The sequence below is a fragment of the Atractosteus spatula genome, chromosome 1 (assembly GCF_055471065.1).
Source record: "Atractosteus spatula isolate fAtrSpa1 chromosome 1, fAtrSpa1.hap1, whole genome shotgun sequence".
Classification (NCBI taxonomy): Eukaryota; Metazoa; Chordata; class Actinopteri; order Semionotiformes; family Lepisosteidae; genus Atractosteus; species Atractosteus spatula.
In genome coordinates, this window is record NC_142706.1 from 38,255,066 (window position 1) to 38,271,405 (window position 16,340).

At 37.5% G+C, this 16,340-nt stretch overlaps 1 protein-coding gene across 1 annotated transcript in view; it reads left to right on the forward strand.

The window, feature by feature from the left end:
• The window catches only part of sorcs2 (sortilin-related VPS10 domain containing receptor 2), a 369,722-nt gene that overhangs the window by 344,934 nt on the left and 8,448 nt on the right, over positions 1-16,340 (forward strand). Inside the window, exons 13-22 of the mRNA XM_088918653.1 lie at positions 3,054-3,145; positions 4,574-4,681; positions 6,254-6,374; positions 7,584-7,717; positions 8,509-8,637; positions 10,690-10,861; positions 11,260-11,446; positions 11,839-11,972; positions 13,090-13,213; positions 14,209-14,321. Of these exons, the coding sequence (XP_088774779.1) occupies positions 3,054-3,145; positions 4,574-4,681; positions 6,254-6,374; positions 7,584-7,717; positions 8,509-8,637; positions 10,690-10,861; positions 11,260-11,446; positions 11,839-11,972; positions 13,090-13,213; positions 14,209-14,321 (1,314 nt within the window). The remainder of the gene's footprint in view (positions 1-3,053; positions 3,146-4,573; positions 4,682-6,253; positions 6,375-7,583; positions 7,718-8,508; positions 8,638-10,689; positions 10,862-11,259; positions 11,447-11,838; positions 11,973-13,089; positions 13,214-14,208; positions 14,322-16,340) is intronic.

Below are 16,340 nucleotides of genomic sequence, written 5' to 3' on the forward strand. Positions count from 1 at the left end.
GTGTTGTACTGCAATAAGCCCTGCACATGTAATTACTGTATGTACTGTATAGAACAGTGATGAATACACAAGCAAGAAAATAGCAGCCTAGTTCGAAAATATGACCAGTTTGGCAGTGACAAAATGTTTAAGTGCTACTAGGACTGGAAGGAATTTTGTTGGCCAGAGGGCTTTTGGTTTTCAACGCAAAAGGTGCTGCTAAGACCCGCGATGCCACTTTTGGAGACATTAGTTCCAGATCAAGGAGGACAGGCTCTAGCCCTCCTAAAAGAAGCTGTCGTGAACTCAAATGATAAATGCATAGGAGCACATTCTCCATGTGCGATACAGAGGTTGTACAGTAGCTGTAGAGCCCCACAGCTGAGCAATAAACAACTGGCAATTCCGAACTGGGAGGTTATGAAAGTTGTCAGTTACAATTTTATTTTAAAAAAGAGCACCCAAACAATCTGGCCCCATGTCTGCATCTACTGTACCTGTGTTTTGAAATATGTCTTGCCCACTAAGCACCAGGATCATAGGAGGTGTAGCTACAGTGTGTAGCTGCTGTACTGAAAACCATCCTGGGAGGAGCTTTAACTATATATGGCCAATGGATGACTGGGCTACAGAAGTGAAATACAGCACGTTTGACAACAACTTCCATTTTTTAAAAGATGTTTTATCATAAATATTTGGATATTTTAATGACCGACACTTTTAAATGAGTAGAATATATTTTCAAAAATGGAGAGCTGTCCAAATGCAAATATGTATAATATCTGTTACACTTAATGTGAACTTTGCTTTGGGCAGCAAATGGCATCTGAAAATATGAGCCTTTATTTATTTCACTTTTTTAAAGACAAAAGTTGAATTCCACCAGTTTGAACTTATTGGCATATCCTGGAGTTGTGGATTTGCTTCCACTCTTTTTTTCTCAGAAAGTTTTATCGGTGATTTTGAAATACTGTATATTGTTATTTTAAGGGCTAAGCATTTCATCAAAAAGAATCACTGAATGCTTCTTTGAGTCACTGCTTTTATGTTTGCAGTACAAGGCTGGCTTATGTCAGGTCAGCTCCTCTTAATACACGGTTCCTCAAATGTGTAAATTGGATTTCTAATAAAGTAGATTGGGAAGAGGTAGTGCCAGCCAACTTTAAGAACCAAGATGTGGAAAGTCAACACTTTATTCACTGCATTTTTAACACTAGAGGCTTTAATAAATTCTGCATTCTCTTTGCTTTATTTTAAACTTTCAGAGAAAAAAATCTATATTTACTGTTAAATCGATAGTCTTATGTGTTTACTTTACATAACTGATGGGTTTTTCTTACAGATTTTTCTGCTGAACTTGCTTCCAATATGTTTAATTAGGCTTTCGAGTAGTGTAAGCCTATGGTGATTGTAAGGTTTTTTTTTGTTTTTATTTAATCATTTTTGAAACTGCGTTCACAGACCAGAAAAAACTTCGGACTAGGCAGCTATATTGGAACAGATGAACCACTACATTTTTGACACAAGTGGAGGTCCTACATCAACTGAAATAATAGCCTGACCTACAGTACATATTTGAAAGCACTAATAGAAACATGGCAGATTTCATTAACAGCTAAAGCTTTTGAGTTGCTGAAAAGCTGCTTTGATGAGTTGTATGCCCAAACCAGGTCTCAATCCATTCTTAGAATTAGGACCCATCACACAAACTATAGTATTTCTGTTCAAAACCTGCAAGGCCAAGTACCTTCAAACTTTACGAGTTAGGGTTTCTCACAAGAAAAAGCTTGGTGGTAATGTCCTGCAGATGACAAAGGGGCACATTAACATTAGCATCCCCAACGCCTACAGTAGTAATCTAACACTAGATTACTGTACTATGTACTACTTTATTATTGTAACTAAACAATATTATCCTGAACAAGATGTTATGACCACAACAGCTGGTTTGATTTTATATGGTTCATTGAAGAAGTAGACTACCTGAGGAAGGCTTCCCATGTAGACATTGCCTGAGGAAGAGTTTTGTGCTTGAAACGTATTTCTACTTGGTATTTCTTTGTGCATTAATCCATCATTATGTTCTTTTTTTCTGTTGAGGCACTGTTTATTAGTTTTGCGCTCCTTGAGGGAGTAAGTCTTTTTTCGCTCTGAAAAGCCAAATGATCATGCGCTGTGTTACTACACAACTGTATTTTATTACAAATCCTTGGGCACCTTTTGTCAGCGTTCACACATTTGTTTGGCCAGGTAGTGCCGAGTTTCATCCAGTAGGCCTGCCTGACCTGTATATAACTGTGAGAAGCCCTGCAAGTAAGGCTGGAGCAACAGCAGTACACCACAATGTCCGCCTGTTTGTCATTTCTTTCACTTTGTGACATTATTCTACATTGCATGGTATTAACATCTGACATAAAGTAATTCATGCATATCCCAAGATGGCCTCACAACTGACACTGTGATCAAATAGCCACTGTCTTGAGAACTGCAGCACAGATGAAATTAAAACTTTGTGATTCAAACTTTGTGATTCATCCAGTACTGCTTCCAATTTGCACTTAACAAATTGCTATGATAATTTTCTTGCCCACAATGGGACACCAACTGCTTGCCAAAATGCAGCTTCAAACTACGGCCTTGAAACCACTGCACTAATTGCCAGGAAACTTGTCAGGTTTCATCATTCCCTGTACCTCACAGGATGAAGTGATACTTTATACACCCATACTGAGTTATTTCCTACTTGGCAAACACATCCCGGAATGCTAGCTGTTCTTCTTCCCAGATGGTCTGGTCAGTTAGTTCCAAGGTATTATCACACTAAACCCTGGCTTCAGAATGTCGAAGCAACATGTTTTACACCTATTATTTCTCATCACCTTTTTGTTGCGAGAAATTGAGACCCTGTCAACAACTCTACTTTATGAATGTTTTGTTGGATGACCTCCAAACTTGGTTAGTATCATCATAGTTTCCCCTCATCTGTAATTTGCGCACACTGTGCATGTGAGTGGGGACGTGCTTGGAGGCCTTTAAAACTGCTTTTTTTCAGGTTTTCATTACTATTATTGCAGGTTTTTGAGGAGGAACACCATATTCTGTATCTTGATCATGGAGGAGTCATAATAGCCATTAGGGACAGCTCCATCCCACTCAAAATACTCAGGTAATGCTTTCATTATGTTTATGGTCATTGTGTGGTCATTGTGAAATTGACACCTTTACAAGTTTGTAGGAAATAGTCACACGAAGCAATGTGCTTTATTTTCAGGAAGCGATATTAGCGTCCAGAACATCAGTTCAATTATTTTACAAAATTCTCAGCAAACAATTAAAATGGTCAACGGTCAAGCTTTATAAAGCCACAAGTTCACTTTTATGCTTCCTTTGTCTGAGGAGGGTTATAAAATATAAAAATCTCTTTGGAAGCATTGCAATAATTGTTACAGCCATCATTTGTACTCACAATTTTTCAGAATATAGTCAATAGTACCTGTATATGCATTTTATGAGGAACTTGAATGTCTTTAGAAAACACCATTCCTTTCAAATATTTTTTTCTACTAAGATGATCCTCTGGTATTTGAAACTCAGTTGTGAAACACAGGGTAAGTTTAGCAGCTTTGTGTTACTGAACTCCTGGACTTCCAGTCTAAAACCAAACTTTCAGTGACTACAGGGCATCAATAATTCTATTTTAAGTACTTGGCTTTTCAGCATCTGAGCTTAGGGACAGACCTCTAATCTCTAACATTTCATATAACCATCATCTTAAGATGTTATTCCAGGGAGGTTTATTAGCAGATCTCCCTGGTGTGCGTGCACTTCTGCGATGTTCACATATTCTCACTGTTCTTAATATTTCTTACAAACCAGTAATTGGTGAAAATATAACTGTAGGCTGGGAATCATGGTAACACATTGACCTAAGGCTTATTGGTTGAAGCAGTGTTTGTGAATTATTCTCCTCCCCATGTTACTGGGAGAGTCTCTTAGATATTAAAGTTGTACATTAAATATGAGGTTGCTCATCCTATATTTATGATGCAAAATTTTAAAAGGACATTGCATTTTCCTATTAATTTAAAACAGCTTCTAATTGAGAACTCTTTCTAACAAAGTCATATGGTTCTGACATTTTCCCCAGTGTGCTATAATATTATATAATATGTCTATTGAAAACACACTGAGCTTTTAATGCCACTAAATTTACCTCCTACCCACTCACTATCGGCTGGAGAATCAGTATTGAATCTTGAAATTACCAGCAGAGTCCTTGTCATGCTTGCTCGTATGTTGGTTTCTAAAATATTGAAGCAAGCATTATCCACAATACCAATTAATTGTACAAAGAACAATTGCCCCTACACTTACTTTACTGTTGTTAAGAACTTAACTTGTAGCCTTTAACTGCTTGTTAGTTTGGAACTAAATTTATGTTGTACATTTTATTACACAAATCTTAAGTGATGAAGTCCTGTTTGATTATTTTAAGACCACAGACATAGACTTGTACAAGTAGGATACTTGTTGACATCTGTTTTCATGTATTTTATGTTTTACAAATGACTGATTAATGTTTGAATCCTTAAAGGTTCAGCATAGATGAAGGGCGTACATGGACTACCCACAACTTCACCAGCACTTCAGTATTTGTAGATGGTCTTCTTAGTGAACCTGGAGATGAAACCCTTGTCATGACGTGAGTTTATTATAGCTGTCTGCACTGCATTATTTACTACAGTATACTGTATGCATTTGAGCTCCTTTGAAATGGGATATTACTGTGTGTAACAGCCTGCCTTACTGTCTTCCACTATTTTTAAGAAACAAGCCAGAAAAGAAGGTCACATTACATCTTCCCATAAACTTTGCATTCTAAATGAGCTTGTAGAATCTTTTTTTTTTATTTCCAAAAGAGCTGAGATATGCACGGAGGGTTGGCTGTAACAGTAAAGCAATTTTCTGTTCTTTTTAATAAAGTCTGAGGGATCTAATTGGGGTCAGAAATTGTGGCACTCTCACTGTCTATACCGTAAGAGAAAAAGAAAATGACTGATGGAGACCTGATGACATAATTTTGAATGTGAACAAAAGCAAAGTAATTTGAAGACGTAAAATTAGGTTCCCTCAGTCTCTCTAGAGAGTTAAGTTTTCAAGGAGATTCTAAAGGCCAAATCACACAGATTGAAGGATGTGTTCTTGCATATCCTAATTTTCGGAGAGCTATTAAAAACATGGCTATTGGAGCCAATAGAATTTGTTGCATTTGAATGTCTTTCCACAGTAGAACAGCATGTGGATCCTTACATCAAGTGACAATTTGTTATAATTTAGTATTCTATCAGAAAATTATCAGCACGTAGTTTGGTTTCCTGTAAACACAGCAACATTATTTATTATTCTTTTAGCAGCAGCAGCAAAAAAAAGAATATTGCATTCATGTAATTCAGATGACTGCATAAACAGATCATAAGATTTTTTTTATTTAATGCATTGTGTGATATTAATGCTAAATGTGAGTGTTCAGCATGCGCACCTACTGTGCACACTAATTGTATTACATTGTACAATACTGAAACATAATCAATAACTAGGAAAGTTTTGTATTCTGAGCATAAGGAAGAATCCACATAGAAGCTTTTTAAAAGCAGAAACTAATGATTTGGAAGATAGGAAATGCCAGCTACGTCAAAACAGGACGACAATTGTTTTTTTATTGTTTCAATTCTAACATTTTATATCAGTATTTTCCCTTTGTGTTTTTTTCCAGCGCGTCTGTATAGTTTGCCAGATAAACGTTGTGAAGTTTGAAATGTAATCGTATACCCTTGACTGGGTAATTGTTCATATAAAATGAATGCGGGCAGAAACAAAGGTCTGCACCTACGATGTCCAGAGAACTCTTTTAGAGCTTCACAAACATGAAAATTTTAGACATAAAATGGACTGGACGTCAGATGTAAAGCTTTTTAATATAAGAAATCTCACTTTGTTCAATGCCGGATTTATGGCCGTTTTGCAAGATTTTTAGCCAAGTAAATGTCTCCACCTAGTGGCTCAATTACAACAAGGCACGCACCGGAAATCACTGCTTGTCGGCTCCTCCTGAAGACAGCCTTAATATTCTCTTCTAGAAATGAAATTCTGTAGAATTCCAGTAAAACAAATTGTATCGAATGTAGGGTACAAGAAACAAGTATCTTCCACTGCTTTTCTGAGAAAAATATCATTTGCATTTCCTGCTATGCTATTTTTTGTCTTCTTGTTACAGGGTCTTTGGCCATATGAGTTATCGGTCAGACTGGGAGCTGGTGAAGGTAGATTTTCGCCAGTCTTTTCCCAGGCAGTGTACCGAGGCAGACTATGATCCTTGGAAGCTAACGAATTTGCAGGTAAACACTGTGCATCTTCCTAATTCAGGGTAATGTCAAGTAAAGTCATGTTTGTGTTTTTCTGTACCATAATATTAATGTTAACCTTAAAATACCCACAGCAAATTAATCTTAATACTCTTAAATGTGTGTACTTTATATGGTAAAATTCAGAAATCTCCAACGGTAAGAGCAAAGTAGTTTCACAAATCTGGATTAGCTGTTGTTGTAGTAGAACACCTAGTGCTAACGAAAGTGATTCTATCCATTATCTTCTAGATATTATAGGGAAGCGATACAAAGACAAACAAAACACTACGATATATAGTTAAACATATACACTGTAGAATTTAAATAACTTTATGTGATATTAAAATTGTATGCAAGAATATTTTGGTCACCATGTTATAGAAAAGATATTGCTGATCTGGAATTAATCCAGATAAGCGCACACAGATACATTCCAGAGCTTAATGGAGTGACCTGCACTGACAGGAGTAGAAACTCTGTCAAAAAGCATTTAATAACTGAGAGCCGGAGGGACTTCTATAGAGAAAGGGTTGTGGGAGTTGGGAAATAAGCTATCCAGCCATGTTGTTGAAGCCAATACACTGGTTTCCTTCACAGCTGGATGAGATTCTTGGATCAATTAACCTCTAACTACAGTACAGTACCAACTGTCTATATGGGCCGAATGGCTTCCTCTCATTTATAACCTTTTTTATTTCTTGTTTTTTTTCTCATATCATATTAAAGTGTTTCTCACAAGGCCAATGCCTGTTTACTGAACTATGTAGCTAACTTTGACCTTATGGATGACCTTACAGGATTTTTTAAATAATAATCTAAAAAATGGTGCTTCTTTCTTATATTTATTTTCAGTGTTGTTTTAAATGTAATTACAACGATCGAACTTAACGACATACTGGTAGGTTAATTGGCGTCTGAGAGAATTGGCCCTGGTGTGAATATGTGCATGTGTGAGGTACTGCAAATAATAGGCTATTAAACTAAGGCAAATGAGTTAGTGCTGATTTATGTTTAATTTGTCCATCCAGTTTGCATCAAAGGCATAAATAATACAGACATTCATAATTTTTTCATAAAAAATTGAATAATAGTTCTGTTTTTATTTGAATGATTCAGTGTGATCACAAATTTCAAGCAGAAACAGATAGAATAAAGAAGTCAAACTCTTAAAAATAAAAGGTTTTTTTTTCATCTTTTCAGGGAGAGCTGTGTATCATGGGGCAAGAGAGAAGTTATCGAAAGAGAAAAGACTCATCGTATTGTATCAAGGGAAAGAGCTTCACGTCTGTTCTAACATCCAAACCCTGCCAATGCACGGAAAAGGATTTTAATTGGTAAAACTAATCTGTCTACTTTTGAAAATATATCTTGTAAAAGCAAAGTGTTTTTTCCTGAAATAACTGCATAAAAGTACTGAAATAATAGTACTATGAGTACTATTTGTGCCGAAAAAAATTATAATAGAAAAGAAGATCAGTCCTCAGTTAATTTAAATATACAGTATTGCATAGTTCTTTGGAGGAGAATATTCATATGTCTTACACCTTATATTGAAGGGTTACTGACCACTGTGTCATAAAACATCCTGTACTAATGTTAAATTAGTATTGATATTCTGTGCTTGTTTTTTCACATTCTTTAGTACAAGGCTGAGTGATTTGGAGGTACTAAAATATCTGGACACTACAGAGAGTGTGTTGTTCTTCTTCATGAAAACAGCCAGTGAAGTACAAAGAGAATGCAAGATCTGCATTCATCTGGAATAACAACACTCTCTGGATGCTCTGTCTACTGTTTTATCATCACAGAAAACACCCATTCTTTTTCTGTACAAAAAACCTTTGGATCTATTTCTGAATATTAATAATTGTAATGTCATTTGCAGAACCGCTTTATACCATACAGTGGCACGGGAATAATTGTAATGTTAATTACTAATTAATGCAGTAATATTAGAAAAGATAAATAGAAAAGATTGACATTATTATTTTGAAAGAAAGAAACAGTAAAAAAAACACAGTGAGTCTAGTTCTGCTCAAGTGTAGGTATATTTAAATGTAAACTTTTAAGCCCCATGACCACCCATGACCAGTGTCAATTTGCTGTTTTCCTTCTGTCCTTGTAGTGACTATGGCTTTGAAAGGGCCGCTAGCCTGAAGTCTGAAGGGGACAGGTGCTTTGCTGATTTCTGGCATGACCCCAGCTCTCCACCTTACGACTGTGTTTTAGGGCAGAGCTTTTTCTCCAGCACTGGGTGAGTTCTTGAAAGAATCTTCATTGAGTTGGCTCAGGAAAGATGACACTTTCTCCATTTATGAATCACTTCGTGGCACGTCTCTAGTGGTGCTTCAATTCATTGCACACTGCTTTATATATCTTAGAATGAAAAATTGGATTGCAATTAGCTGTTTAATAATTTGACAAGAAAGTGAAAAAAAGAACTCGCCTTAATAACAGTAATTCATAATGAGTTTGGCATTACACCAACATTGTAATTTGGATAAACATTTGAACACTGAAAGAAATGCTGTGAAGTGCCTTGAGTACTAAAAGAATTATCCACATTTTTCTGTTCTCTAGGCTTCCAACTCCACTGGTATAAATAGAGGAGAATTGCAGATTTAAGTGTTATATGACAGATGCATCTTCTTGGTGCATGAAGATCACATACAGTACAATCATTTTGTTCTTTGACCTTAAACATGGCAGCCTTTATGAGCCAAGATAGGAGAGAAGTGACATGGCACATTCTTCAATATCTGTCCTTTTCACCTCATCAAACTGAAGACATGAAGCCTAGAAAAGTAGGGTTTGCCCACTAAATACCAACACCAAGGACTCCGACACAACAGCCTGATTGTGGTGATACTGGAAGTGTCTGTTCTCAGAATATTTCAGGCTGTCATGTATAGCAGTGGCTCCCTGGCTTCAGAGACAGTGTGAATTTAAGAGAAAATAAAACAACTCTGGTCACAAAGGCAGCATAGTAATGAATATCACTTTTCAAGACTACAATCCAACTACAGAGATCTTCTTTGGAGAAATAAAAGTTGATGTGGAGGGTCCTCTTTAAGCAATTGGACATTATAATTTCCACAACAAAGTGCCTTTATTTCTCCAAAGAAGTGTGTGTTACCTATCTAGTACAGATATCAACCCATACAGCATGATAAGCCACAATATCTCAGTATCCCACAAGTCCTGGCCTGAGCGCACAGCCTTAAAAGTAGAAGTCCTAAATCAACCAGGCATTATGTCTACAGTAGACAATATATACTGTCTATGTGTAATACTGTATATATTTTTGTGTAAGTGTAATACTGTATGTTTTGTTGTTTTTCTGTTTTATACGGGCTACAAGTTCCAATCAACTTTGTTGACATGGCAATGAAGTATTGATTTGAATGGGATCCACTAAGTATTTACATGTATGAACAATAAAGCATGTTTCAACAGCTTTCAGCCACAATTCATATATCAACAGCATACTGTATGATTAGGTTATTGGATATTGTTGTGTATCACACCAAGGAGACAGGATGCAACAAAACAAATTGAAGAAAAAACATTTTCAAAAGGAAAAATAACAGCATGATGGCCAGCACATCTACAGGCCTCTCGGTGGATGGATTCTCTCACTTTGGCTACATCTGAATTTCCAAACACATTCTGTTAGAAATGAAGCAGAGTGAAGCACAAAGCAGCATTTTTAAATACGTTGATGCCCAACCACCAGCATGCATGCAAAATTAATTATGCTCACTCCAATTGCATCCGAGCGAGGTCCAGTAGTGGGAAGAGTTGGAAAGGAAACATGTCCTTAACATGCCTGTGTTGTACTGTAACTATACAGTTTGTTCTGCAGTTCAACAATAATGAACTATTTACAAGGGTTCCAGACAATACAGATGTACTACACACATTTGTTTTTCATTATAATTCAGAGAAGAGAGAAACAGCTGGAAATTGCAATTACATGATTATGAAAATGTTAAGTATGTTGTGTTGTTTAATGCTTTTTTTTCCTTGGAGGGGAATCACAGTTTTTTCTTCCTTTCTGAAATCTTATTAAATAAAATTATGCCAGTACACCAAGACTGGTACTATTTACTGTATTTCATGGATGGATCTGGAAAAAAAAAGTTTCCTCTCTAAAAAATGCCTTTGTTTCATATTGTTAATTACCAGTAAAACATCTGCAAATGCTAAATCAATTTGGAAATGACCAGCCATTTACAGGAATTGTGAATAAAATATTAAAATGTCATTTACTCGTAGTAAGCTCTTGCCTGATTCATCTTTACAGCTACAGAAAGGTGGTGTCTAATGTCTGTGAAGGTGGAGTCAACAAACAGCAGAGTTCCAAGCAGCACACTTGCCCTTTGCTGCCCCCTAGAGGTTTACAGCTAGGAATCAAGGGAGAGTCTCTGGCTGTGGGTCCTGGTGATGACATCACCTTCGTTGTCAGGCAGGAGCAGGTATAGTAAGAAAAACATGGAACTGAGGCGAGGAGGTGAACCGGCATGGACAATGTGGTTAAGCACATTCGGAGAGAGAAATAAGAACAGGAAATCAGAAGTTTCAGAGGCAGTATTGATTGAGAAATTCCATAAAGTAATAAAGAATCATTTCACACTATTCTGAAATGAGCTACTTGTCTTTTATGGAAACTAAAAAGTCATTTTGTTTCCTTTAAAGGTATTAAAAAAATAAAAGTGTGAAAGCGTTGCTCCTTGAACATATTTTTGTAAAAGGAATGAAACCACCAAGTAACGGCAATCAACACTGCTGTACTGAAATTGTGTCAGTCTAGTTCAGAAAGTTTGAACTCTATGGATTTAAGGAAGTTACTCACTAAAGATCTACTTTCTTATAGGGAGATACTACGAATACGAAGTACCAGGTGGACCTTGGTGATGGAGTAAGAGCTATCTACAGAAACCTGACTGTGACAGACGAGCCGATTCAGCACCGCTATGAGAAACCAGGCATCTACCGGGTCACAGTGAAGGCAGAGAATCCAGCAGGGCACGATGAGGCTGTGGTCTATATTCAAGTCAACTGTAAGTAATAAAAATTCCAGCTGAACTTTTCACTATTCCCCTTGTCTGATCCGTTAGATAATCCAAATTGTCACACCAAGCCTATACTGAGTGTTAATAACATTTTTTAAAAATATTTAAACGAAAACAAAACACTCCCAGACTCCTTGAGGTGGAGCAGTTTCCCACTATTTGTTGTCTACAAAAATCTGTTGTAATTTTTTTTGTAGTGTGTATTTGAATTTTTGTATTAAAATTTGTCTTAGCTTTTGACACTCTGGAGCCCAAAGACCTCACCCACGTTTCACAATACGACCCTATTATGAATGATTATTTGTCAGCAGTATTTTGAGGAACTTTGTGAGAAAGACATTTATGTATCTTTTTTTCTATTAATTTTCCTGTGGATGAAGCCCCCCTACAAGAAGTCCATTTAGAAGTTGTTCCTATTGCTGGAAGGAACAAGGAGGTGAACCTGACAGCATCAGTCCTTCCTGCAACTGCAAATTTAACAGTCTTCTATTGGTGGATCGGGGATAACCTGCAGGTACAATGCGCAACACTTCATAAACACCAGCTAGGCAGTTAAAACCTGTATGATTTTTTTTCTATTAACCATATAAAATTAACCAAATAAACACCCATGCTAAAGTATTACATAAAATTCAATAAAAATATTGAATCTATAAATCCTGATATACTTCATAAAAAGTAGTTGCAGACAAAGTAGTTTACATTTTAAGATGAGGGGGTTGTGTTGTGTTTGAGCTACTGCACAGCAGCCTACCCAGGGTTAAGTTAATTGTAATTGTAGTATTGCAATATACTGTATGCAAGGCACAAAACAGACATCTGTAGAAGGAGTAGTACTGGTGGATTGAAACACCTAATAACTAACCCAACACTCTTTCAATTATTTACAGTATTTGCTGGAGAACAATTTGTCTTGTTAATTTCTATACTAACAAAAAACATCATCATCAGATTTAATGGTGAGATACATAACATTTTTAAAATTTAAGGGATCATTTGTTTATATTTAAGGTGTCAATTGATTTATATTATAATACAAGTTTTTTTAACAGTTATTAGACCCAGAACAACACAAAAGAGACATGAATACATAACCTACAGTAAGCATCTGCTTCCAGATTGTATATTCATTAGAAAGGCTCTGTAGGACCTGTTCCATTGATGTTCATTTGCAATGTGGTTCACAGATGTGAAACATGATTTGTCATAACGTAAGATAACTTTCTTTCACTAACAACTTCCATTAGTTAATCTGACAATTGCAAATTAATAAAAGACTTAGTTACGGTTCAAGGACCAGAAAATTCTGTAACAATTTCTTCCCTTTTTCAATGATTAAACCTTTTCTCAATTGACAAATTAGAATTTTGTTCATTATCAAAATTAATCAGTCTGGTGTAAAATCTGCTTTAAAGCAAATTGCTGCTGTATTATTCGCATTATCACTGCTTCAAATAAAGCAAATTGCTGCTGTAATATTCGCATTATCACTGCTTCAAATAAACTATTAGTCAAATGTTTTACCAATATATATCTTTAGACTGAAAGTGGTCAAACATTAAACAGCTGTGATTTTATAACCATTGTGTATGTAATCTTCTATGCCTGATTATGCTGTGTGTTTCTTGTAGCCTATTCTTACTTTAGAGAACAGTCTGATAACCATGTTCTCTGAAACTGGGAATGTGTCAGTCACTGTGCAGGCTTCAAATGGACGTTCAATGGTCCAGGACACCAAAACAGTTCGTGTATTCGGTAAGGCATATCTAAACAATCTGTCAGTCTTGTAACATCCAGACCCCAGGAGTGCCTCTGGTTGTAAATCTTATGCACTGTACTTTGTTGAACTCTATGTAATGCATGCAGAAGTCCATTATAAAGCCAATTAATAAAACGTTTCCCAAATTAGATGTCTCCTATTTGGACAAGTGTGCATAGGCCTGCTTTTTATATCCAGGAAGAAGCTTTACCACATGCTATTGAATTTCTGTGCAACTGACGCAATAGGAAATGTGCTTGTCATATTTCTGACAAAAGGCCAATCATCCTGCATTGCCTTTCTCCTCAATTTTCCACCTGCTAATGGACTCTCTAAGGAGTAAAGATTTGTCCAGCCGAATACTTCACGACGAGAGTTTAAAAACAGAAAATAGCAAAAAGCACTTTTATTTCTTTTACTCCAATATTTTTTCTGATTGCTGCCACAGAATCTAAGGATTTCTGGGAAGTAGAGAAAAGCTGCTCATATTGCTTCTTCAAGACCCTTGTAGGTCTGATGTTGGTAATTTCAGTAATGTGTCCTGTTGTTTATGTTTGTATTTGAGGATGACAGTTCTATTAATTTCAAAATGAAACATGGACTAAATATATTACCTGCCAGAAGGGGAGAAGAGATAGACTGAAGAAGAGCTGTGCTACAGTATATACACTAGCTATCAGAAGTATTTACCCCCTTTCTCACTTGGACTTTTTCATAGGAAGATCTGTAGAACTCTGTTTTCAATTTGACATCATAGAATGTTTTGTGTCATTCAATGGCGAAAAATCCCAATTAAATACATTATGATTCCATATTGTAACACAATAAAATGTGAAAAAGTCCAAGGAGGTGAATACTTTTTCATAGATATGCATTATTGTTGTTTTTATATTAACTGTGTATTGATCCAACTGAAATAAATAAAATAAAACTGCTGAAATTTCACATCATGGAATTTAATCCTCACACTCTAATCTTTTCTCTGTTTCAGATCAATTTGAGGTTATTCCACTCAAATTCAGCAAAACTCTGGACACTATCAACCCAAATATTCCAGACTGGAGAGATGATATTGGGCAGGTGGTTACAAAAATCCTAGCAACGGTACTTTTTTTTCTTACTAATGATGTTTTCCCTGATTGTGGGTGTAACTCAGTGTTAATAGTTTTATATCTCCCCGAAGCCTTAACATACAGTATAGCATGTTTACTAGCTATATATCAGAACGCTACAGTGCCAAGAAAAGGTTTGTGAACCACAAACTTAACAAAATGATCCAACATTGAATATCCTCATGCAAATAAGTAAGTAAATCAATAGATTCAGTAATTGGAATCACCTTCTTGAGCAGCAAGGACTCCAACTATATATTTCTTGGAACTGTTGTTCACAAATTTGCACTTTTAGGATGTTTGACCCATTCTTACTTACAACACAGGGCAAATTAAAATGCAAAATGTATTCCTTTTCAGCCATCCAGTTATAGAAGCGCTTGTGAGTTAAGGTCATTGTGTTGTTGCCTGCCCCACTTTTAGCTCAGCTTCATCTGATGAATGGAATGGCCTGACATTCCTCTCCAGAACTGGTAATACAACACTGAATTCATGGTTTTGTCAGTGATGGGATACTCCAATGGAACCAGCGCACCTACTGGGGAGCCCTCGACATTGAGCTTTACTGCCGGCGTCAGAGCTCTTTCCTGCAACTTCTGTTCCTCTTGGACACATTCATCAAATCTTTGCCCAAATACAGTCCGCAAGCTCAACCCTGACTCCGCCCCTTCTCCCCCACAGCATCAATTTTTTCCGCCAGGTCTTCTTCAAACCTTCCCGGTCCAGAGACGTTCGCGGTCGCCCCATCGTGATGATCAGAGGCCAACAAATTTGCAACAACTTCAATTCCTCGACATGTACCTCTTCTCTTTGTCGCTTCCTTCACATTTGCAGCTTCTGCAGCTTTTGCAAAAATTTGAAATCTGCCACCGCCGATCCCCAGTCCGTCGATTCCTTGTTAGCATCTGAAGTCGAGAACGGTTTCATGATCGGCCCACTTGACTCTCCCCCATTCCCTGCATACCGCCTCAATCCCATCGGTATAGCGGTCCGTAAGTATTCCGGTAAAAAATGCCTTATAATCGGCTTGTCAGCCCCCCATAACTCCCGCGTGCCAAGTCTCAATAGCCTTATTCCCAGTTCAGACTTCTCCCTCCACTATGCCACAATCGACCACGCCATTTCTCTCATCAAAATCGCAGGTCCGGGCGCCTGGCTCGCTAAGGCTGACATCTCCAGTGCCTTTAAAGTTATGCCTCTTGACCCAGACTTCTGGCACCTCTTCGGAGTTCATTGGCGGAATAAGTTCTTCTTCGCAGTCCGCCTTACTTTTGGATGTAGGAGTAGCCCAAAAATTTTCGATACCTTAGCCGAAGCTCTCTGCTGGATCCTCTTGAATAACTATAGGCTTCCTTTTCTTGTCCACCTTCTCGACAATTTCCTTACCATAGATTTTCCCCACGCCCCACCCGCAAGAGCCCCCTCCACACTTATTTCCGTTTTTGGGAAACTAGGGGTACCTCTCGCCACGGACAAAACAACCGGTCCCTCTCATATAATCCAATTCCTCGGGATCACCCTCAATTCCATCAATTTCTCCGCCTCCCTGCCTCGCGACAAGATCGACAGGATCCAGACGTATATCTCTACCTATTCTTCCGCCAAATCTTGCACAAAGAGGGAACTTCTCTCTCTGCTCGGCCACCTCAATTGCGCCATGCGTATCATTCCTCAAGGACGGTCGTTCATCTCCTACCTTCTCGACCTTACCTCTTCCGTGCCCTCTCTCTACCACCACGTAAGCCTTTCAGCCGACTGCAAATCCGAGCTCAGGCCTTGGCAGCTTTTCTTGGCCAACTGGAATGGCATATCTCTCTTCTACGATGACCTCCTCTCCGACGCCGAGGATATCCAGCCTTTCACAGAAGCAGCCCCCTCATTCGGTTTCGGAGGCTATTACAAAGGCCAATGGTTTGCGGCCCCTTGGCCTCCTGAATTCTCTTCAATCCCTCTCGCCGACCAGTCATTGGCCTTGTTCGAAATATTTCCAATTGTCGTTGCCGCTTCTCTT